Source organism: Gorilla gorilla, chromosome 9 (assembly GCF_029281585.2).
Source record: "Gorilla gorilla gorilla isolate KB3781 chromosome 9, NHGRI_mGorGor1-v2.1_pri, whole genome shotgun sequence".
NCBI classification, from domain to species: Eukaryota; Metazoa; Chordata; class Mammalia; order Primates; family Hominidae; genus Gorilla; species Gorilla gorilla.
In genome coordinates, this window is record NC_073233.2 from 73,120,341 (window position 1) to 73,144,182 (window position 23,842).

At 52.1% G+C, this 23,842-nt stretch overlaps 2 protein-coding genes across 5 annotated transcripts in view; both read left to right on the forward strand.

The window, feature by feature from the left end:
- CAPN1 (calpain 1) overlaps positions 1-2,675 on the forward strand; it is a 30,656-nt gene extending 27,981 nt beyond the window's left edge. For all 4 annotated transcript variants that reach the window (XM_019036030.4, XM_031015767.2, XM_004051497.5 and 1 more), the window contains exons 17-22: positions 9-73; positions 535-603; positions 704-782; positions 1,022-1,138; positions 1,483-1,541; positions 1,929-2,675. In XM_019036030.4, coding sequence (XP_018891575.1) covers positions 9-73; positions 535-603; positions 704-782; positions 1,022-1,138; positions 1,483-1,541; positions 1,929-1,955 — 416 coding nt within the window. In that variant the 3' untranslated portion in view covers positions 1,956-2,675. The remainder of the gene's footprint in view (positions 1-8; positions 74-534; positions 604-703; positions 783-1,021; positions 1,139-1,482; positions 1,542-1,928) is intronic.
- A 650-nt stretch (positions 2,676-3,325) lies between these two features.
- The window catches only part of SLC22A20 (solute carrier family 22 member 20), a 30,385-nt gene continuing 9,868 nt past the window's right edge, over positions 3,326-23,842 (forward strand). The window contains exons 1-6 of the mRNA XM_031015769.3: positions 3,326-4,922; positions 4,995-5,098; positions 9,086-9,240; positions 12,566-12,734; positions 14,038-14,161; positions 15,010-15,125. Coding sequence (XP_030871629.2) covers positions 4,443-4,922; positions 4,995-5,098; positions 9,086-9,240; positions 12,566-12,734; positions 14,038-14,161; positions 15,010-15,125 — 1,148 coding nt within the window. The 5' untranslated portion in view covers positions 3,326-4,442. The remainder of the gene's footprint in view (positions 4,923-4,994; positions 5,099-9,085; positions 9,241-12,565; positions 12,735-14,037; positions 14,162-15,009; positions 15,126-23,842) is intronic.

Here is a 23,842-nt window from a genome sequence, read left to right on the forward strand (position 1 = left end):
TCTTGCAGACAAAGACCTGCGGACCAAGGGCTTCAGCCTAGAGTCGTGCCGCAGCATGGTGAACCTCATGGATGTATCCTTCCGTTTGCTTTTGTCTCCTGAGTGGGGTTTTGGGTGAAGGTATCAGTGCTGGGAGAACTGTCCCAGAACAGTGCAGAGAACGGGACAGAGCCATGCGGAGTGTGGACACACAGTGCCCCATGCTCAGATGTCTCCCTGGACGTCTTCCTGTTGGTTGGGAGGGAGAAACTGAGGCACAGACCTGTGTCAAGTGAAAGGCGGAGCAAGACCTGGCTCCCCATTGACCCTGAGGCTGGTGCTATTTCTGACCCCTCCCCAGCCCACTCCACTGCAGCCCAGCTCAGCGAACGAGGCAAGCCCGGCTGTAGGCTGACTGTACATGGCTTTTGCTGCTTCTCCTCACCCAGCCCCAAGTCGGCTTGCCGGCTCGGCGGCCGTCTCCCCTTCTGCACAGTTGCCCACTCTCCCATGACTGGTCTAAGTGATGGAATTTCCGTCTTAACGGCCACCCAGCGTGATGGCAATGGGAAGCTGGGTCTGGTGGAGTTCAACATCCTGTGGAACCGCATCCGGAATTACCTGGTAGGTTGTCCCCACTCACCTCAGTCATGCAGGTGCGGGCCGAGCAGGTGGGAAGGGCCAGGTGACTCAGCCTGGCCCTCACCCTCTGCCCCCACCTCAGTCCATCTTCCGGAAGTTTGACCTGGACAAGTCGGGCAGCATGAGTGCCTACGAGATGCGGATGGCCATTGAGTCGGCAGGTGAGACTCTAAGGCTGACGGCACCTGTGGGGCCCAGGACAGGTAGCCTCACTGCTCCTATGCCCCAGGCCCTTGTCCCTGGGGTGCTAGTGGTGACATGGTAACAGCCATCTTGTCCTTTTCCCCACGGTTACTAGCACCCTGCCTAGCCCCAGCCCCCTCCTGGGGACCCAACCCCTCCCCCATCCTGTTGGGCAGGGGCTGCGCCTCCCTGACCTTCACTCACTCTCCTGGACCAGGCTTCAAGCTCAACAAGAAGCTGTACGAGCTCATCATCACCCGCTACTCGGAGCCCGACCTGGCAGTCGACTTTGACAATTTCGTGTGCTGCCTGGTGCGGCTAGAGACTATGTTCCGTGAGTGTCCCCAACTGCCTCCCACCCTCCAGCTCCATCCCAAACGCGTCCCCCAGGAGCTGCGGGGAATGACAGATGGGTGAATTAGCAGATACAGGCCAGTGCTGTGGGTGTGTGCCAGAGAGGCCTGGGTCTGGGTTTGAGGGGCCCTGGCTGAGTGCCAGGAGAGTCGGGGAGGGAGGGAGTTGACAGTGGCTTCTCAGGCAGCAGGAAGGGGTGAAGCTTCCCAGCTTCAAGGGGTGTCAGCTTGCGGTACTGTGGGGAGGTAGAGAGGGGCCAGGCCTGGCCCTGCGTGAATATCCCACGAGTTTTCAGCCCTGTATCACCTTTTCTTGAACACACAGGATTTTTCAAAACTCTGGACACAGATCTGGATGGAGTCGTGACCTTTGACTTGTTTAAGGTGGGAACCTCCCTGGGCCCATGGTGGGGGAAGAGTTCCAGGCAATCGAGTTTTCTTATCTGGCCAGTGTTCCCTGTCCTTTCCTGGAAATGAGCCTGGGCCTCAGAGCCAACCCTGAAGGCCGGGCCACCTGAATCCTGAAAGGCTGGGGTGGGGGTGTCTGGATTCTGGGAAAGGAGCAGGAGGGGAGGTCCAGGCCCTTGGAGGCCCCTATGGGAGCAGCACTCCGGTTTCCCAGGGGTGGAGGAGGTAAGAAAGTAACCCCTCCATCAGGTCCCTGAGGTGGCTCCTGAGCCGTGGAGTTGGGGGCTGGACCTGGGGTTTGGGTGGGGAAGAAGCCAGGGAGCCATTCCTGCGGCCCCAGCCGACCTGCCTGTTCTCCCGCAGTGGTTGCAGCTGACCATGTTTGCATGAGGCAAGGACTCGGTCCCCCTTGCCGTGCCCCCCTCCCTCCTCGTCTGCCAAGCCTCGCCTCCTACCACACCACACCAGGCCACCCCAGCTGCAAGTGCCTTTCTTGGAGCAGAGAGGCAGCCTCGTCCTCCTGTCCCCTCTCCTCCCAGCCACCATCATTCATCTGCTCCGGGCAGAGCTGTGTGGCCCCTGCCTGCGCCAGCCATGGGCTCAGGATGGACTCCCTGGGCCCCACCCATTGCCAAGCCAGGAAGGCAGCTTTCGCTTGTTCCTGCCTCGGGACAGCCCCGGGTTTCCCCAGCATCCTGATGTGTCCCCTCTCCCCACTTCAGAGGCCACCCACTCAGCACCACCGGCCTGGCCTTGCCTGCAGACTATAAACTATAACCACTAGCTCGACACAGTCTGCAGTCCAGGTGTGTGGAGCCGCCTCCCGGCTCGGGGAGGCCCCGGGGCTGGGAACGCCTGTGCCTTCCTGCGCCAAAGCCAACGCCCCCTCTGTCCTTCCCCGGCCCTGCTGCCGACCAGGAGCTGCCCAGCCTGTGGGCGGTCGGCCTTCCCTCCTTCGCTCCTTTTTTATATTAGTGATTTTAAAGGGGACTCTTCAGGGACTTGTGTACTGGTTATGGGGGTGCCAGAGGCACTAGGCTTGGGGTGGGGAGGTCCCGTGTTCCATATAGAGGAACCCCAAATAATAAAAGGCCCCACATCTGTCTGTGATGTGTTTCTCCCCAGCCTACTGCCTGGAGGGCACCTGCAGGCCCCGGCCCATGGGGGCAGCTCGTGGCCTCAGCTCACCCCTCCCCTCCAACCCCTCCATCTCCTTCCCCTTGACCTTGAAGCTTGAACCCCTACTGGAGTACTGGGTATCTGGGCAAGACCACCCCTGGCCCTGGGAGGTTGGGAAGGAGGGGCCCTAGCTGCAGGGACAGGGCCACACAGCTGAGGTCCCACATGGCTCTGCTGATCCTACATGCCCTCCCCGCCGCCCAGGAGGCCTGACCCCTACCTTTCTTGCACACTTCGGCCCGTTGAGGTGAGGCTCTGGCTGAAATTCAAACCTCTACTTAGCACACACCCGGCCCCCCAGGGAGCTCCCCAGAGCACAGAGCCGCCTTTAGGTCCCTCTGTGGGGAGCCCCTGTGACCCAGACACCTGCACTTACATAAGCCGCTCCAGGACCTGCTGGGATCTGGGATTTTCTTACCAGAGATAAGAGTGGTTTGGGGGAAGGAAGAGGGGATGGGGCGAAGCTGCAAATGCAGAGCAGAGGCCGAGGTGGGGGAGGGTGGGGGTTGGCTGCTGTCAGCTGCTGTGGGCCCCAGCGTTGGGGTGGAGATGGAGGTGGAGGCCCCTGTGTGCGCCATGGGGAAGGCTGCCCGCACACTGCTATCTTGAGCTTGCGTTTTGCCCTTGTCACCTCCTCACTGGGAGTCCAGGTCCTGTTGGGCTCAGAGTCTTCAGCAGTGAGGGCAGTGGCTCAGCTCTTCCTGCAGCTTGGGCTGGTGTGTGAGGGGCTGGAGGGCGGGAGGGTCTGCAGGGCCCTGCCATCTTGCTCAAACCCTTACTTGCTCTCTGGATTGGGTTTTATTTGATGTGGGGATGGGAACACCACGTCTGGATGACCTGGGACCCTAACCTCTCATAAACTCTGAGTCACTGAGGTAGGGGTGGGAAGAGCAGGGCTTCTTCTTGACTGCCCTATTTGGGCTTTCTTGCTTTGTTTCTTTCCTTCCTTTCTTTCTTTCTGATGGAGTTTCTCTCTTGTTGCCCAGGCTGGAGTGCAGTAGCGTGATCTTGGCTCACTGTAACCTCCACCTCCCAGGTTCAAGCGAGTCTCCTGCCTCAGCCTCCCAAGCAGCTGGGATTACAGGTGCCCGCCACCACGCCTGGCTAACTTTTGTATTTTTAGTAGAGAGAGGGTTTCACCATGTTGGCCAGGCTGGTCTAGAACTCCTGACCTCAGGTGATCAGCCTGCCTTGGCCTCCCAAAGTGCTGGGATTACAGGCATGAGCCACTGCACCTGGCCTATTTGGGCATTTGAAAAGGGCTTTTTCCCAAGTGTCACCTGTGCAGCCAAGTCCCTGCTTTCTCGGGAAGTGGGGGAAGGGTAAGCAGCTGTAAACACTGCGTCCCATTATTCTGAACTCTCAGCACTTAAGGCTCCAGCTGCGATTTGGAGCCTAGAGACAGGGACTGTGTCCCATGTGCCAAAGCCGGAATCGGGGCTCTCGAACATGCCTCGGTGTCCTCTGGAGGAAAGGGAAGGTGATGGTGCTCCATTCACTGCTGGGGTCCTGCCGGTGAGGGCAGTGGGCAGGGCGGCCAGACCTGCGGATATGGGTGGTAGGCTGTGACTCAGCCCTCGGGGTGAGAGATGGAGAGAGCTAGAGAAAGGGCATGGGGGAGGGGAGCCCTGCAGATGTGGGGACACCTGAACCCTCCTATGGGGTGTAACCTGAGCCCTCCGACACAGGGTGCACAGGATGTCTGCAGTCCTCACCCCTGGCCTGTTCCTCCCCCTCCCAGGGCCCCTCCCGGCCTCTCTACATAAAGCCGGGCAGGCTGGGCCTCAGGTCAGGCCTATGGCCATGGCCTTCACAGACCTGCTAGATGCTCTGGGCGGCATGGGCTGCTTCCAGCTCATCCACACGGCCCTGCTGCTGCTGCCCTGCGGCCTGCTGGCCTGCCACAACTTCCTGCAGAACTTCACGGCTGCTGTCCCCCACCACCACTGCCGGGGCCCTGCCAACCACACTGAGGCCTCCACCAACGACTCGGGGGCCTGGCTGAGGGCCACCATACCCCTGGACCAGCTTGGGGCCCCTGAGCCCTGCCAGCGCTTCACCAAGCCTCAGTGGGCCCTGCTGAGCCCCAACTCCTCCGTCCCGGGTGTGGCCACGGAGGGCTGCAAGGACGGCTGGGTCTATAACCGCAGTGTTTTCCCGTCCACCATCGTGATGGAGGTCAGTAGGGGCTGGGTATGTGGGGGGGCTGCTGCCGAGGCCCAGTCTGAAGCACCCACGTCTTCCCTGCAGTGGGATCTGGTGTGTGAGGCCCGCACTCTCCGAGACCTGGCGCAGTCCGTCTACATGGCCGGGGTGCTGGTGGGGGCTGCCGTGTTTGGCAGCTTGGCAGACAGGTGAGCCCGTGAGGATAAGGGCCCCAGCCACCCAGTGCGGGCCAGAAAGCCTAGGCCTCTGCATTCATTTTTCTTTGTTACAGTTGACTTGTGCATTTTAAACAGATAATACATATAGTACATTCACATGGTTTCAAATCCCAAAAGGCACGGAAGAGCCTGCCGGGGATCACCCCTTTCCTGCCTCTGCCCCTCCTTGCAGTAATCCCCAGAGGGCAGCCTGCTTTCTATGCCTTTTACCAGAGACATTTTATGATTCTATGCAGTCAAGCAAGTGGGTGTATATGTTCCATTCCCCCATTTTTCTTTTCCTGTTTTGTATTTGTTTTCTTCTTCATGTGCCCCCATTTTTTTCTCTGAGATGAGGTCTCACTATGTTGGCCAGGCTGGTCTCAAACTTCTACGGTCAAGCAGTTCTCCTGCCTCTGTCTCCCAAGTAGCTGAGGTGACAGGCCTGGTCATCCTTTTTTTGTGCAAATGCTGGCATACACCCCACGTGGTCCTGCACCCAGCTTTTTCTTCGCTTTGGAGGCCTCTCCTATTCCTTCAGAAAGAGCTGTCCCATTCCTCCTAGTCTTTACACTACATCCCACTGTATGAATGGGCCCTAACTTGTTCCCCGTTATTTTTTAGAGGTGAGGTCTCGCTCTGTCACCCAGGCTGTAGGGCAGTGGCACGAACATAGCTCTCTGCAGCTTCGACCTTCTGGGCTTAAGTGATCCTCCTGCTTCAGCCTCCCCAGTAGCTGGGACTACAGGCACGCACCACCACACCCAGCTAATAAAAAAAAAAATTTTTTTTTTAGTAGAGATCGGGGGGTGGGGGGGGGGGGGGTCTCACTATGTTGCCCAGGCTGGTCTCGAACTCCTGGGCTCAAGCAATCCTCCTCCCTCTACCTCCTAAAGTGCTGGGATTACAGGTGTGAGCACTGCACCTAACTGACCCCTATTGACAGACGATGTGCAGCCAGCTCATGGCTCTGAAGTTGGCTCCCACGTCTCTCTCTCTGCACCTCTTTCCCCTTCCTCCTCTTCGCTCTCTCTCCCCTCTCCCTTCTCCTCTGCCCTTCTTCTCTCAGTTCAGGTTTGGGGGGCCCTCCCGGACTCCACCCCACACTCTGGAGTGTAGATGGCTCCCTGTGCCACACACCTCAGGCCCTCATCACACTGTGTCATGATACATCCTGGTCTTTCTACATGTGAGCTTGTGTCTTATCCAGAATGTCTTGTTTGTCACCAGACCTCAACTCAGGCCTGTCACTTAGAGGTGATTAATGATCAATGAACATCGTGTCACAATGAATGAGTGAATGAAAGAATGCATGAAGAAATGAAGAAACGAGTGAGTGAGTGAGCAGGCGAGTGAGTGGGCGAGCGAGTGAGTGGGCAGATGAGTGAGTGAGTGGACTAGTGAGTGAGTGAGTGAGCCGGTGACTGAGCGAGTGAGCGGGTGAGTGACTGAGTGAGCGGGTGAGCGAGCGAGTGGGTGGATAAGCAAGTGAGTGGGCGAGTGAGCGGGTGAGCGAGTGAGTGGGCGGATGAGTGGGTGAGTGAGTGGGCGAGTGAGCGGGTGAGCGAGTGAGTGGGCGGATGAGTGGGTGAGTGAGTGGGTGGGTGAGCGAGTGAGTGGGCGGATGAGTGAGTGGGCGAGTGAGCGGGTGAGCGAGTGAGTGGGCGGATGAGTGGGTGAGTGGGCGAGTGAGCGGGTGAGCGAGTGAGTGGGCGGATGAGTGGGTGAGTGAGTGGGTGGGTGAGCGAGTGAGTGGGCGGATGAGTGAGTGGGCGAGTGAGCGGGTGAACGAGTGAGTGGGCGGATGAGTGGGTGAGTGAGTGAGTGGGTGGGTGAGCGAGTGAGTGGGCGGATGAGTGGGTGAGTGAGTGGGCGAGTGAGCGGGTGAGCGAGTGAGTGGGCGGATGAGTGGGTGAGTGAGTGGGTGGGTGAGCGAGTGAGTGGGCGGATGAGTGAGTGGGCGAGTGAGCGGGTGAGCGAGTGAGTGGGCGGATGAGTGAGTGGGCGGGTGGGTGAGTGGGCGGATGAGTGAGTGGGTGAGTGAGTGAGTGGATGAGTGAGTGGGTGGGTGAGTGAGTGGGTGAGCGAGCGAGTGAGCGAGTGAGTCAGTGAGTGAGTGGATGAGTGAGTGAGTGGGCGGATGAGTGGGTGAGTGAGTGGGTGAGTGAGTGGGCGAGTGAGCGGGTGAGCGAGTGAGTGGGCGGATGAGTGAGTGGGCGAGTGAGCGGGTGAGCGAGTGAGTGGGCAGATGAGTGGGTGAGTGAGTGGGTGAGTGAGTGGGTGGGTGAGCGAGTGAGTGGGCGGATGAGTGAGTGGGTGAGTGAGTGGGTGGGTGAGCGAGTGAGTGGGTGGATGAGTGAGTGGGCGAGTGAGCGGGTGAGCGAGTGAGTGGGCGGATGAGTGGGTGAGTGAGTGGGTGAGTGAGTGGGTGAGTGAGTGGGTGGGTGAGCGAGTGAGTGGGCGGATGAGTGAGTGGGCGAGTGAGTGGGTGAGTGAGTGGGCGGGTGGGTGAGTGGGCGGGTGGGTGAGTGGGCGGGTGGGTGAGTGGGCGGATGAGTGAGTGGGTGAGTGAGTGAGTGGATGAGTGAGTGGGTGGGTGAGTGAGTGGGTGAGCGAGCGAGTGAGCGAGTGAGTCAGTGAGTGAGTGGATGAGTGAGTGAGTGGGTGGGTGAATGGATAAGTGAGTGGGTGGGTGGGTGGGTGAGTGGATGAGTGAGTGAGTGAGTGGGTGCGTGAGTGGGTGAGCGAGCGAGTGAGCAAGTGAGTCAGTGAGTGAGTGGATGAGTGGGTGGGTGGGTGAGTGAGTGGGTGGGTGAGTGAATGGGTGGGTGGGTGAGTGAGTGAGTGGGTGGGTGAGTGAGTGGGTGAGTGAGTAGGTGAGTGAGTGGGTGGGTGAATGAGTGGGTGGGTGGGTGAGCGAGTGGGTGAGTGGGTGGGTAGGTGGGTGAGTGAGTGAGTGGATGAGTAAGTGAGTGAGTCGGTGAGTGAGTGGGTGGGTGGGTGAGTGAGTAGGTGGGTGGGTGAGTGGGTGGGTGAGTGAGTGGGTGAGCGAGTGGGTCAGTGAGTGGATGAATGAGTGGGTGGGTAGGTGAGTGAGTGAGTGGGTGGGTGGGTGAGTGAGTGGGTGAGTGAGTGGGTGGGTGAGTGAGTGGGTGGGTGGGTGAGTGGGTGGGTGAGTGAGTGGGTGAGCGAGTGGGTCAGTGAGTGGATGAATGAGTGGGTGGGTAGGTGAGTGAGTGAGTGGGTGGGTGGGTGAGTGAGTGGGTGAGTGGGTGAGTGAGTGGGTGGGTGAGTGAGTGGGTGGGTGGGTGAGTGGGTGGGTGAGTGAGTGGGTGGGTGGGTGAGTGAGTGAGTGGGTGGGCGAGCGAGCGAGTGGGTCATGGAGTGTGTGGAGAAGAAAAGCTGCCTCTCTTCTTGGCCTGCTTCCCTGCTGGCCAAGTTGGGGCTGTGCGCTCTGGCCCTGGACCCTCATTTGCAAACAGGGCAGATCACCCTGCCATCCTGTCCTTGGGCCCTTCTGTGGCACGGCAACCCTCTGGTCCACGTAATGACTCCACCCTGGCTCCTGCTCCCACACCAGGGACTGGCCAAGGGCTCACCCGCTGTGAGTTCTGGTTCGAGGCCTCCCTCCAGCCACAGCAGTGCTCAGGTGACCTCTCCCCACCTGCCACACGCCCCTCTGGGGCTTTGCAGAATCCCTGCCTTTCCTCGAGCCTGGACTAAATCTCCTCGCCAGCTTCCTTCTATACTATGTCCCTCTGTCTGTGACCAACCTCTGCCACGAAGCCTGGGTCCCAGCAGTTTCAAGTTTCTGTTTTGGAGGGGTGGCTTTCGCGGGGTACCCCATCTTCCCCGGGACTGCCTTGATAATCCCCTGCTCGGGTGAAAGGGGCAGGCGTGGGCTGCCCATTTGTTCCTTGGGGGATGCTGCTGCTGCCTCCCAAAACCCTAATGCCTGTGCCCATTCTCTGGACTCAGGCTGGGCCGCAAGGGCCCCCTGGTCTGGTCCTACCTGCAGCTGGCAGCTTCGGGGGCCGCCACAGCATATTTCAGCTCCTTCAGTGCCTACTGCGTCTTCCGGTTCCTGATGGGCATGACCTTCTCTGGCATCATCCTCAACTCCCTCTCCCTGGGTGAGTCCAGCTGAGGAGAGGCCAGGAAGGGCGGGGGCTCCTGAAAGAGTAGGGCGGAGGCGGGGGGACAGGGGGGTGGCAACGTTGAGGGTCATTGGACATTTTTCTCATGTTGTTTTGTTGGGATTCTCATCCAGCAACCTCAACTCAAAGCCTCCCGCCAGAGTTCTGGACTTGGGGGACCTGGGCTCCCGGGTAGTGGTGGCCCCGCTGGCTGTGGGTGGGGAGTCCCTGGATGGCCTTTCCCAGGTCTGGGCTTTAGTGTACTCATCTGTAAATTGAGAGGGTTAGGTTTATTTTATTTGTGAATTAGCCAACAATAACCACTTACTAAGCACCTATTGTCTCCGGGCTTAGTGTGGGGACACAGAGGCCACTGGGACACAGGAGAGGAGTGAGCCATGATGGTCCCCAGGGCTGCAGCCAGCCCTGAAATTGTAGGACTCTAAAAAGGCTGGTGATTCCTCAGCTTCATGGTGGAGACCTGGCTCCTGGATGCCAGCTTGGAGTGTTGCGCCCCCAGGTGATAAGTGGCAGGCTCAGTCCTCACTCTAGGCTGGTTCTGGGCAGCCCCTCGGTGGTCCTAGGAGAAAGCATCGCAGGGCAGAAGGAAGCCCACCCAGGACACAGGCCTGCCACCTACCTATGCTTCATTTTAACTACTTAGCTTGCTCCTGGGGACACCACTGGGCACGGAAACTGCTGCCACCATCAGCTGTGCAAAGACATGATGGATCTTTTATATCAGGGGTCAGGGAGAAATCTTGGGATCAGAGAACCAGGACGCACCAGGCCAGCACACCTGACCTCCCCTCCCTCTCCCAGCACACAGCGGGATCTCAGTCAATCCCAGCCTACGCAGCTCACTCTGCAGGGTGGGCATCCAGCCATGGCTTGAAACAGGTGTCTGAGGTCCACCTCGTGCTGGAATGGGCTCTAACACCTACACGGACACATACAGACACACACAGACATACAGATACACACACACACATGCATCAGAGACTGCCCAGCCTCTTAACACTTCCTGAGGCTGGAGAGGCCGGGCACTGTCTTGGGACATCTCAGCCTGTAAAGACGACTTTGTAGAGATTCCATCGAGTGCCCTGGAGCTCCCACCACGGGCCATGCCCTGCCTCGGGTCACACCGCACAAGTGTGGTGACCCTCCATACATATATGCCTCCCCTCATGTTTGTTCCTGTGCACCCTGTTCTGTATCTTGATTCTTTCACTTAACCAAGCTGTCACTGGTCCACTGCCTGATAGAGGGCCTCCTAGTGCCAGGAGAGGCTCTAGAGGTTGCGGTGAATGCAGCAAAGCCCTGCCCCTTGGAGTCCATGTTCTAGCGAGGGGAGATATCACCAGCACGCATAACGAATCATATAGTATGTTCGAAGACAGTAAGTGCTACAGAGGAAAACCGAAGCCTGGAAAGGGGATAAGAATGGCCGGGTTGGCCAGGCACAGTGGCTCATGCCTGTAATCCCAGCACTTTGGGAGGCCAAGGCGGGCAGATCGCCTGAGGTCAGGAGTTTGAGACCAGCCTGGCCAACATGGTGAAACCCTGTCTCTACTACAAATACAATTAGCCCGAGCGTGGTGGCAGGCGCCTCTAATCCCAGCTACTTGGGAGGCTGAGGCAAGAGAATTGCTTGACCCGGGAGGTGGAGGTTGCTGTGAGCTGAGATCGCACCACTGCACTCCAGCCTGGGTGATGGAGTGAGACTACCTCAACAAAACAAACAAACAAAAAATCCCACAAAGAATGGCCAGGTTGGAGGGGAGGGGTCTGCAGTTTTAATTAGCGTGGTTTGGGAAAGACTCACTGAAAAGGGGTCATTTTGAGCAAAACTGGAAGGATTTGAGGGAATGAGCCCTGCAGGTTTCTGGGGTAGAACATTCCAGGCAGAGGGAACTGCCAGGCAGAGGCCCTGCAGGGGAAAGTGTGCCCAGGGTGAAGAGCAAGGAGGGCCCTGTGGCTGAAGCAGAGTTGGGAGGTGGGCGACAGGTGAGGTCAGGGAGGGCAGTTCTGCAGGACCTTGTGGCCAGCGTTCTAGGACTTCGGCTTTGTCTCTGAATGAGACAAGAGCCACCAGAGGATTTTGACCAGGGAGAGACCTGATCTGATTTAGGATTTGAGATCTGATAAGATCTATCTGGCTGCCATGTGACACCAGGACGGAAGCAGGGAGGCCGGTTAAGGGGCTGCTGCTGTCATCAAGCAAGAGACCAGGTTGACCTGGACCATGGTGGCAGCAGCAGAGGCAGTGAGGAGAGCTTAGATTCTGGCTTAATTCTGAAGGATTTGCTGAAGGACTGGACGCACAGGCTTCTTGCCCATTGGGAAGAAGCTTCCTCATTAATTTGTTACAGCTGCCTCGTAAGGGTGTGTCATCATTACTTAACCAGTCCCCTACAGATGGACGTTCAGGTTGTTCCAAGTTTTGCTATTTATAAAAATTAGTATTTTCTGTCTTTGCATGGGGTTGAGCATCTCTGCCCATTTTCCTTTTAGCTTGTTGGCTGTTTTCTAATTGATTTGTGAAAACTCTTTCAGTATTAGGGAAATTAGTCTTTCTTTCTTCTTTCTTTCTTTTTTTATTTTTTGAGACAGAGTCTTTAGCTCTGTCGCCCAGGCTGGAGTGTAGTGGTCCAATTCATTTCAGCTCACTGCAACCTTCGCCTCCCAGGTTCAAGCGATTCTCGTGCCTCAGCCACTCGAGTAGCTGGGATTACAGGCACACACCACCATGCCCGGCTAATTTTTGTATTTTTAGTAGAGACGGGGTTTCGCCATGTTGTCCAGGCTTGTCTCAAACACCTGACTCAAGTGATCCGCCCGCCTCAGCCTCCCAATGTGCTGGGATTACAGGAGTGAGCTCCCGCGCCCAGCCCAAAATTAGTCCTTTATCTGCTAGTTGGGTTACAACTATATTTTTACATTTTTTGTTGACGTTATGGCTTGACTTATGGTGTTTTGTTTTGTTTTATTCCAATGCAGACATTTTTTATTTTTACGACTCCAAGTTTGTCAGCCTCCCCTTTTATTGCCTCTGGGTTTTGTGACTTTCTTGGAAAAGCCTTTCCCTACTCTAAGATTGTAAAATAATCTACCATGATTTCTTCTGGCATTGTTGTGGTTTTATTGTTTATTGAGTTCTTTGATCCACTTAGAATTTATCTGGAGTGCAGTAGGGACACCTTTGCCTGTGTCTCAGTGGGTCTCTGGAATGAGTTTAAGTGGTCAGAATCATAAGGGGGGGTGTGGTGAATTAACCACATGGGTAGCTGAATGCCACTGAATGTCACTGTTTTCTCCCCAGTTGTGGAGTGGATGCCCACCCGGGGTCGGACTGTGGCGGGTATCTTGCTGGGGTATTCCTTCACCCTGGGCCAGCTCATCCTGGCTGGGGTAGCCTACCTGATTCGCCCCTGGCGGTGCCTGCAGTTTGCCATCTCTGCTCCTTTCCTGATCTTTTTCCTCTATTCTTGGTATGTCCTGAACAGAGTGGGGTGGGGGAGGGTGCACCTGTGTGGCCGAGTCTTCACCTGGCCCTGTGAGAGGTTGGGGTGTGCAGTGACCGGGGCTTGCTGGACTTGACAGGGGACACAAAGGATGGCAGGCGTTCATGGAGGCTGCAAGCTCTCAAGTCCTCACGAATGGCTACTGGGACGCTCTGGTAAAATCCCTTGCATTAGTGTGGGGCCCTGGAACGTCCCAAGAGCTTTTGCCTTCATCAACTCCTTCGCATCCCTCAACACTTCATAAGTACTCTAAGTGCTTATAAAGTTATAAGAATATAACTGGGGCATATATAAGAGGGTAATGAAGCACAGCCCAGAGAGGGCCCATGACTCACACAAGGCCACACAGCTGGGGTCAGAACCAGATTTAAAACCGGGTCTGGGACAGGTGTGGTGGCTCACATCGGTAATCCCAGCCCTTTGGGAGGCTGAGGTAGGCAGATCACTTGAGGTCAGGAGTTCGAGACCAGCCTGGCCAACATGGTGAAACCCCATCTCTACAAAAAAATAATTAAATAAATAAAATAAAATTAGCCAGGCATGGTGGTGGGTGCTTGTAATCCCAGCTACTCGGGAGGCTGAGGTAGGTGAATCACTTGAATCTGGGAGGCAGAAGTTGCAGTGAACCGAGATTGCGCCACTGTACTCCAGCCTGGGTGACAGAGTGAGACTCGGTCTAAAAAAAAAAAAAAAAGCCACGGGTCTGTTGAAATCCTAAGTCCTCTGTAGTTTTTTTGTTTGTTTGTTTTTTGTTTTGTTTTTTTTGAGATGGAGTCTCCCTCTGTTACCCAGGCTGGAGTGCAGTGGTGTGATCTCGGCTCTGCAACCTCCACCTCCCAGGTTCAAGTGATTCTCCTGTCTCAGCCTCCTCCCGAGTAGCTGTGATTACAGGCACACACCACCACGTCCGGCTAGTTGTTTTGTATTTTTAGTAGAGATGGGGTTTCATTATGTTGGCCAGGCTGGTCTCAAACTCCTGACCTCAGGTGATCCACCCTCCTGGGCCTCCCAAAGTGCTGGGATTACAGGCGTGAGCCACTGTGCCTGGCCAAGTCCTCTGTAGTCTTTAAATACTGTTCAGTGAGTCTCTGTATGATGTACTGCAAAAAAAAAGGGAAGCTGGCATGGCCCCCAGACTTCCTGATGCTACAGACAGGAGGACAGGTCATCTTTTTTGGGTCTGAAAGAAGGTGGACAAGGGGGTATTGGGTTTGGGGAATAGAATGAGCTCTACCCAGCCCCAGATCCTTCTTCCTCCTCTCGGTCCCAGGTGGCTTCCAGAGTCATCCCGCTGGCTCCTCCTGCATGGCAAGTCCCAGTTAGCTGTACAGAATCTGCAGAAGGTGGCTGCAATGAACGGGAGGAAGGAGGAAGGGGAAAGGCTGACCAAGGAGGTAAGCGAGCTGGGAGGAAGGAAGGGTGGGAACAGTCTTCAGTCTTGCTGGCAACCTCCAGTTGTACTAGAATTTAGCAACTTCCCAGGACTCACGTGCCATCCAGGTGTAGACATTGGGAATAAACAGGACAGGCAGAGTTCTGATGTGCGAAAGATGTTGTTTAGGTATTGAATGATTGTGTGATTTAGGATAAATAATTTAACTGCTTTGCTCATCAGTCAATCCACCTTTGTAATTAGGAAATAACCCTATTAACCTTGACATCCAGTTGAAATTTTAATAAAATAATAAACTAAAATTATTAAAATAGCAACCACACAGTAAAATTACTGGGGAATCAATAACAAAAGCACCATTATAAATACCATTTATTATAAGATAGTTACCATTTATTATCAATAAGCATCATTTCTCAAGCCCCATGCCAGGCACTAGGCTGAGAGCTTTATGTATGTAATCTCATTTCATGTCTCATTTTTGACAAAGAGGAAATTGAAGTGGGGACAGGTCAGGTAACTTGCCTGAGAACACACAGTACAAAGTGGCAGAACCACTTGGAACCCCCGCTCTTATCTGACTCAATCTCCGAGTCTATACCAGGAATGGGGTGGGAGGCCCACCAGAACCGCAGAACCTCGGTAGTGTAGGAGTTCGTGTTGGAGCTTCTCAACACCCTGGAAACAGCCCCTCAAGTGCCATCAGTCCTTGGATGGAGCGGAGACAAGGGCCAGCCACCTCACCAAAGACCTCAACCCCAGCTCTCCTCCACACAGATGAAGGGGTTCCCAGCAGGGATGTGGGGTCCGAGCTCCCTCGCTTTCTCTGAGCAGACTCTTCTCACCTAGGTGGTGAGCTCCTACATCCAAAGCGAGTTTGCAAGTGTCCGCACCTCCAACTCAATCTTGGACCTCTTCCGAACCCCGGCCATCTGCAAGGTCACATGCTGTCTCATGGTGATTTGGTAGGTGACAGGCTCATGCCCAAGACTTTCACCTGAGGCAGGGGCATGCTCTCTGCCCCCACTGAAAAACTCTGTTCTGAAATACTCTTAATGCAATGAGCAGGTGAGCCGTGTGAACTCAATCTCTTCCCACACCCTTTTTCCAGCACTCGGCCTCTGCTGGATGCTGAGATGTGGTGACAGATGAGATATCATGCTAACCCAGGAACCCCACTTCTGGGCAGTGGGTCTCACCTGGGTGGGAGGACTATTGGAATCACCAAGGCAGCTTTTCCAGAATGTAATTTGTCCCATCCTGATATGCCCTTTGGGCTGGCTCTCCAGTGGATTCTGGGAAATGTCGCACTCTGGAAAAAACACTTCTGGATCCAGGAGGGGATAGACAGGAAAATCGTAATTTTCATGCAGTGAGACAAGTATCCTAACAGCATTTCTGCTAGCTGGGGCTGCTGACGGCTTCAGGCAGGAGATAGCATTTAGACTGGTTTTAAAAGATGGTTAATTGGCTGGGTGCGGTGGCTCACGCCTGTAATCCCAGCACTTTGGGAGGCCGAGGTGGGTGGATCACGAGGTCAGGAGATTGAGACCATCCTGGCTAACACGGTGAAACCCCGTCTTTACCAAAAATACAAAAAATTAGCCGGGCATGGTGGCGGGCACCTGTAGTCCCAGCTACTCGGGAGGCTGAGGCGGGAGAATGGTGTCAACCCGGGAGGCGGAGCTTGCGGTGAGCCGAGATCATGCCATTGCACTCCAGCCTGGGCGACAGAGCAAGACTCTGTCTCAAAAAAAAAAAAAAAAAAAAAAAAAAAAGATGGTTAATCAAGTTTGCAAGGTGGGCAGGAAGGAATACCTAACAGCTTCACAGGCATGAAGATGTGAAATGGACAAAAATACAAAGGCAGCCCATATGCAGTAGCACCACCAGCTGGAAGCTGACAAATCCTAAGGGGAAGGGCTGATAAAAAACAACTGTGTTGATTTCATTCCACTGGATTTCCTGCACATTTAAATAATTGGTATTGATACTTATGAAGCAGGGAGTGCAGGCAATGAATTACTATCTCCTTCCTTCCTTCCTTCCTCTCTCTTTCTCTTTCTTTCCTTCTCTCCTTCCTTCCCCCCTCCCCTCCCCTCCCCTTCCCTCTCCTTTCCTTTCTCTCCACGGAGTCTCCCTCTGTCTTCAGGCTGGAGTGCAATGGTGCGATCTCAGCTCACTGCAACCTCTGCCTCCTGGGGTCAGGTGATTCTTCTGCCTCAGTCTCCCAAGTAGCTAGGACTACAGGCACATGCCACCAAACCCAGCTAATTTTTGTATTTTTAGTAGAGACGGGGAACTATCTGTTTTCTGTAGCGGACTGGGGAATCTCTTTTAGTAGATATCAGCTGGGTTCTGAGGCCAGACTGTCCAAGTGACCTGAGCAAGTCAGGGAGCCCAGCCTCCTGGGGCCTCTTTCCTACTTCTGTAAGGTCCTTGTGAGGATCCAGAGTTAAGACATGAGGCCAGCCCGGGTGACTCATGTGTGTAATCCCAGCACTATGGGAAGCAGAGGCGGGAGGATTGTTTGAGCCCAGGAGTTCCAGACCAGCCTGGTCAACATAGGGAGACCCCCACTAGCCGGGGGTGGAGGGGCATACCTGTGGTTCCAGCTACTTGGGACGCAGAGGTGGGAGAATTGCTTGAGCCCAGGAGTTTGAGGCTGCAGTGCCCTGTGATTGCACCACTGCACTCCAGCCTAGGTGACAGAGCGAGATCCCATCTCAAAAAACAAAAACAAAAACAAAAACAAAAACCAGTTAAAGCACATAAAGCACTTAAACCACAGGTTGCCCCCTGGGAAGCTCTGGGGTATAGAGTCTTTCCTCCGGTTTGGATTTGGGGCTGTGACCCCTGTGTACTGGGAAGACGGGATGGCCCCCAACTCTGGGAGGCTGTGAGGCCTTCTGTCCCCAACAGCGTGGCAGGCAGCGCAGTTCCGGCTCTGGGGAGCAAGGGGGCTCCTGCGAACCCGAGTCCAGGAATGGGCGTCTTCCTGCGGTAGCCCCGCCGGCCTGGGCTTGCCCTTCGTCCACCTTCCTCTTTGCGCGAGGGAGAAACAGATCCTGAGTTCAAAATTCCAGAGCTGAAAGTCCTCTCTTGGATCCTTCTGGAAACAGTAAGCAAAAGCCCGTTTTTGTTGAGAAAGTGACTCGGCAGCCATCCGGAGCTCTCTGCCTGCAGGTGGGGCCATTCTCCCATGGAGCCGACCCGACCCGCTCAAAGCTGCCCCGGGCACCGCAAGTTTGGTTCGCGCACACCGGGACTTACCAACCGCACCCGGAAAATCGGGGCCATGTCCAAATGTTTCGCTTCGCTGCCGGCAGGGAGCCGCGCCGGGCTCGCTCCTGGGATCAACTGCACAGTCCTGGCTTTGGGGAGCGGGAAGCGGTGAGCGTGCCCCCCGCCCCCAACCCCTTCCTCACCAGTGTGTCTGGGGTGAGGTGGGGATGGGGAGTCCTGGGGTTCGAAAAAGGATGGGGGAGGAGAAAGAGGAAGTGTTAGAAACTGGTGAACTTTCACAAACTTCCACAAACCCTATTGTAAATGCCTTCAATTAACTGGGATTTTTTTCTTTACTGGTTGATTGATTTGATTAAGACAAGGTCTTGCTCGGGCACACAGGCTGCAGTGCAGTGGCACAATCATAGCTCACTGCGGCCTCGACCTCCCAGGCTCAAACGATCCTGCCACCTCAGCCTCTGTAGTAGCTAGGACTACAGGTGCCTGCCACCAAGCCCGGGCTAATTTTTAAAAATAGAGATGGGGTGGGGTCTTGCAATGTCACCCAGGCTGGTCTAGAACTCCTGGACTGAAGCGATCCTCCCCCTTGGTCTCCCAAAGGGCTGGAATAACAGGGTTGAGCCACCTTGTGGTTTTTTTCTAAATTCTGAGAAGCATGCATACTCATTGTTAAAAACATTTTTTCCCCCAAACAATCCAGGAACAGGCAGTGTAGTGTATTGGTTAAGAAGCAGGACTCGAACGTGCTCCTTCGGTTTGAATCTCAGCTCTGCCACTTACTGGCTTTGTGATCCTTGACAAGTTACTTAACCGCTCTGTGCCTCAGTTTCTCCATTTGTAACATGGGCATCATAATAGAACCTACCACATAAGGCTGTTGTGAAAATTAGTCTGTAAAGCAGGTAGAACAGTGCCTGAATATGAGTTGTTTTCTGTTATCAGGTACATAAGTGCACGTCCCTCTCAACCTACTCTCCCTTCCACCTCTGAACGTCTCCCATCTCCCATTTCTGTCAGGCATGAATTTGTATCCTTGCAGCTCTTAGTACATACATGACACCCACATACTTACACACACACACACACGTTCTTATAGAAATGGATTTAATAGGGGCTGGGTGCAGTGGCTCATGCCTGTAATCCCAGCACTTTGGGAGGCCGAGGTGGGTGGATCACTTGAGTCAGGAGTTCGAGACCAGCCTGTCCAACATGGTCAAACTCCGTCTTTACTGAAAATATAAAAATTAGCCAGGTGTGGTGGCACGCACCTGTAGTCCCAACTACTCAGGAGGCTGAGGCTGGCGAATCACTTGAACCCGGGGGACAGAGGCTGCAGTGAGCCAAGATCTTGCCACTGTACTCCAGCCTGGGCAACAGAGCGAGACAGAGTGTCTCAAGAGAAAAAAAAAAAAAGGATTAATACTCTACCTCTTCTGCTTTTGTTTTTTTAATAACTTAATCACATCTGTAAAAACTTTTACAACATTACATGTAACCAGCTTCTGGTATGTGATAGCTTTGCAATAAATATTTGATGAGTGAATGAACCAATGAATGAATGAATGAATTTTAGAATATTGTGAGCCACAGAATTATAAGATGAAAAGGAATCTTAGAGAATGTCTGGTCCATTCTCCCTGCCACTGCCAATCTCGCCTGAGTGGCAATGCTAGCTGGTCGTGGTCCAGTCTCTCCGGGAAGACTCCGTTTCTAGAGCTCACATTCTCAGGAGCCTTTCCCCCCTTCTTTCCTCCTAGGTGAGCAGACACGTTAACAAGCAAAAGAACTGAATGTAAAACTGGTGGTTTTTGACTGAGTGTCCCTCAAATTTCTCAATGGCCACTTTATTTTTTGTGAATGTTATAGTCTTATGTTGCTTATAACAAATCACCATAATTTAGTGGCTTAAAATAACACCCATTTATGAGCTTACAATTCTGCAGGCCAGAAGTGCCAGCTGGGTTCTCTGCTCAGGCTCTTAAGAGGCTGAAACGAAGCCTCCTTTCTGGAGGCTCTGGGGAAGAATTCACAGCCAAGTTCATTTCAATTGTTGATTCAATTTAACTGCTTGCAGCTGTAGGATTTATGTCTCCATTTCCTCACAGGCTGTTCATAGAAGCCATCTACATTCCTGGCTAAGTGGCCTCCTCCATCTCAAAGGAACATCTTCCTCATATCAAATCTCTCCCATGCTTTGAATCTCCAACTCCCAGTCTTTGACCTCTAGACCCAGATTTAAATTTCATGTTATTAGATCAGGCCCTCCCAGAAAAATCTCTGTTTTAAAGTTAAGTGATTTGGGACCTTAATTACATCTGCAAAATCCTTTCACAACACCTAGATTAGTGTTTGAATAACTGGGAGAAGGTTTGTGTACACCCGGGCCAGGAATTTGATGGACCATCTTGGAGTTCTTCTTCCCACATACAGGTTTATTTGTTTTTTTTTGTTTTTGTTTTTTTTTTTCAAGGCACAGTCTCACTCTGTCACCCAGGCTGGAGTGCAGTAGTGCCATCTCAGCTCACCGCAACCTCTGTCTCCTGTGTTCAAGCAATTCTCCTGCCTCAGCCTCCTGAGTAGCTGGGACTACAGGTATGTGCCACCATGCCCAGCTAGTTTTTGTATTTTTAGTAGAGACGGGTTTTCTCTATGTGGGCCAGGCTGGTCTCGAACTCCTGACCTGAAGGGATCTGTCTGCCTCAGCCTCCCAAAATGCTGGGATTACAGGCATGAGCCACCACACATGGCCCACATATACTTTTTATTGAAGTATAACACACATGCAAAAATGCACAAGGCTCAGCTTGACAAATTCTCACAAACTGTACACACCCATTAATCAACATACTGGTCAAGAAACAGAACATGATCAGCCTCCAGAAACCCCATCCCCCCATGTCTTCTTCAGTCATTACCCTCCCCTACGGGAATCACTATCCTTATTTCTAATGCCACAGATTACATTAGCCTGTTTTTGGGCTTTATATAACTTGAGCTACATAGTTTTTGTAATTTATACTGTTTGTGAGATGCACTCATGTTGTCATATATAATTTAGTTCGTTCTTTCTTCGTGTATAACAATCCATGGTACGAATATACTACTTGTGGTAGACAGAATAATGACCCGCAAAGATGTTTGAATCTTTATAGCTTTTCTGTAAATATATATTTATTACAAAATAAAAATTATTTTTAAAAAGCAAGGTATGCAGTAGAATAAGATACTTGCAGAAACCAATATCCAACAAAAAACCATATCCAGAAAATATATCTACGTCTATATATAATGTATATATATTACTAGAAATCAATAAGTAACATTCGTCCCCATCCTAATCCCTGGAATCTATAAATATGTTACCTTCTATGGCAAAAGGGACTTTGCAGATGTAACCAAGGATCTTGAAGGAGGATTACCCTGGATCATCTGAGTGGGCCCAGTACAATCACAAGGGTCCCTACAAGTGGAAGAAGAAGGTCAGAGTGAGAGAGAGACGTTTGGAGATGCTGTGTGCTGCTGGCTTTGAAGACAGAGGAAGGAGCCACAAGTCAAGGAATGCAGGCAGCCTCTAGAAGCTGGCAAAGGCAAGCAAACAGATTCTCCCATGGAGTCTTCAGAAGGAACACAGCCCTGCCCACACTCTGACATTAGCTCAGTAACACACGTTAGGCTTCTTACTTCCAGAAGTGTAAGATAATACATTTGTGTTGTTTTATGGCACTAAATTTGTGGTAATCTGTTACAGCAGCAACTGGAAACTAATACAGAAACTTTACCAATTTTTTTTTTTTTTGAGACGGAGTCTCACCCTGTTGCCCAGGCTGGAGTGCAGTGGCATGATCTCAGCTCACTGCAACCTCCTCCGCCTCCTGGGTTCAAGCGATTCTCTGCCTCAGCCTCCTGAGTAGCTGGGACTACAGGCGCGTGCCACCACGCCCGGCTAATTTTTTGTATTTTTAGTAGAGACAGGATGGTCTCAATCTCCTGACCTTGTGATCCGCAGATCTCATCCTCCTAAAGTGCTGGGATTACAGTCGTGAGCCACCGTGCCCAGCCTACCTATTTTATTGCTGAAGAACATTGGGCTCTTCCCAGGTTGGGCTGTTACAATAGTACTGCTATAAATATTCTTGTACATTTCTCTTGGTGAAAAAACACACTTGTCTGTCCTTCCTTCCTTCCTTCCTTCCTTCCTTCCTTCCTTTCCTTCCTTCCCTTCCCTTTCCTTCCTTCCTTCCTTCCTTCCTTCCTTCCTTCCTTCCTTCCTTCCTTCTCTCTCTCTCTCTCTTTCTTTCTCTCTTTCTTTCCTTAAATATGGAGACAGGATCTCACTATGTTGCCCAGGCTGGTCTCAAATTCCTAAGCTCAAGCAATCCTCCCACTTCAGCCTCCCAAAGTGCTGGGATTAGAGATGTGAGCCACTGCACTGGGCCCACGCTTGCGTTTCTGTCAGATACATACCTGGATTGGAACTGCTGGATCATAAAGTATGGGTGTGGTTCTCTGTAATAGAAGCAAGCAGTTTTCCAAAGTGGTTATACCAATTCACACCCTCATTAGAAGCATATGAGTTCAACTTGTTCCACATCCCTAGTAACACTTGGTATTGTCTGTAATTTAATTTTAGCCATTATAGTGAGTGTGTAGTGATACTGTACTGTGATTTCCAATTTGCACTTCTCTGATGTCTAAGGAATGTAAAAATATTTGCATGAACTTACTGGTATTTTGGATGGCTTTTTTTTATGAAATGCTTATCCAAGACTTCTGCCAATGTTTCTACAGGGTTATCTTTTTTCTTATCGCCTTACGTAAGAATTTTTTTTTTCTTGGCCAGGCGCAGTGGCTCATGCCTGTAATCCCAGCACTTTGGGAGGCTGAGGTGGGCAGATAACTTGAGGTCAGGAGTTTCAGACAAGCCTGGTCAATGCAGTAAAACCCCGTCTCTACTAAAAATACAAAATTAGCTGGGCGTGGTGGTGTGTGCCTGTAATCCCAGCTACTTGGAAAGCTGAGACAGGAGAATTGCTTGAACCTGGGAGGCAGAGGTTGCAGTGAGCTGAGATTGCGCCACTGCACTCCAGCCTGGGCAAAAAGAGTGAGACTCCTTCTCAAAAATATATATATACATTATATATATATATATATATACACACACACACACACACATTATATATATACACATTATATATATACATTATATATACATTATATATATATACACACACACATAAACACGTATATTTTTTTATGGATAAAATTTATTTTCTGGATATTGGTTTCCTTAAATATATTCTGTTAGCTTACCTTCATAAAATTTTGGAATAAATGTATATTTATTCTTCTATAAATGTATAATTATAGAAAAGTTGCAAAGATAGTACAGAGAGTTCCTGTATCCACTTCACCCAGTTTCCCCTCATATTATCATCTTAAATTACCTTAGTACATTTGTCAAAAGTAATAATTTAAGACTGGTAATTTACTATTAACTAAAGTAGAGATTTATTTGGATTTCACCAGCTGGTATATCCCATTACATTTAGTTATTATGTCTTCTTGGTCTCCTTTGATCTGTGACCGTTTCTTAGTCTTTCCTTATTTGTCATGACCTTGACAGTTTTGAAAAGTATTGGTCAGGTATTTTGTAGAATGTCCCTCAATTTGAATTTTTTTTTTTCTTTTTTGCCCACGTTGGAGTGCAATGGCATGATCTTGGCTCACTGCAACCTCTGTGTCCCGGGTTCAAGGGATTCTCCTGCCTCAGCCTCCCAAGTAGCTGGGATTACAGGCATATGACACCACACCTGGCTAATTTTTGCATTTTTAGTAGAGATGGGGTTTCACCATGTTGGCCAGCCTGGTTTTGAACTCCTGACCTCAGGTGATCCCCGGCCTGGCTCCCAAAGTTCTGGGATTACAGGGGTGAGCCACTGCACCTGGCCTCAATTTGGATTTGTCTGATGGTTCTCTCATGACTAAACTGGGATTGTGGATTTGGGAAAGGAGAACCATAGAGGTGATATGACCTTTTCATCATATCATATCATATCATATGAGGGCATATGTGATGTCAACATGACTGATTACTGGTGATTTTCAAGTTAATCCCTTGGTTAAGGTAGTGTCTACCAGGTTTCTCCACTGTAAAGTTAATAATGTTCTCTTTCCATATTCTTGTTTTACTTTTAAATGTTAATCTATTTATTTATTTTGAGACCAGGTTATGAGACTGGCGAATTTTTGTACTTTTGGTAGAAATGGGGTTTCACCATGTTGCCAAGGCTAGTCTTGAACTCCTGGGCTGAAGCAATCCACCCACCTCAGCCTCCCAAAGTGCTGGGATTAAAAGTATGAGCCACCATGAGCAGCCTCTTTCCATATACTATTATTTGAAAGTGAGTCCAGTCCACACTTAAGGGGAGGGAAACTA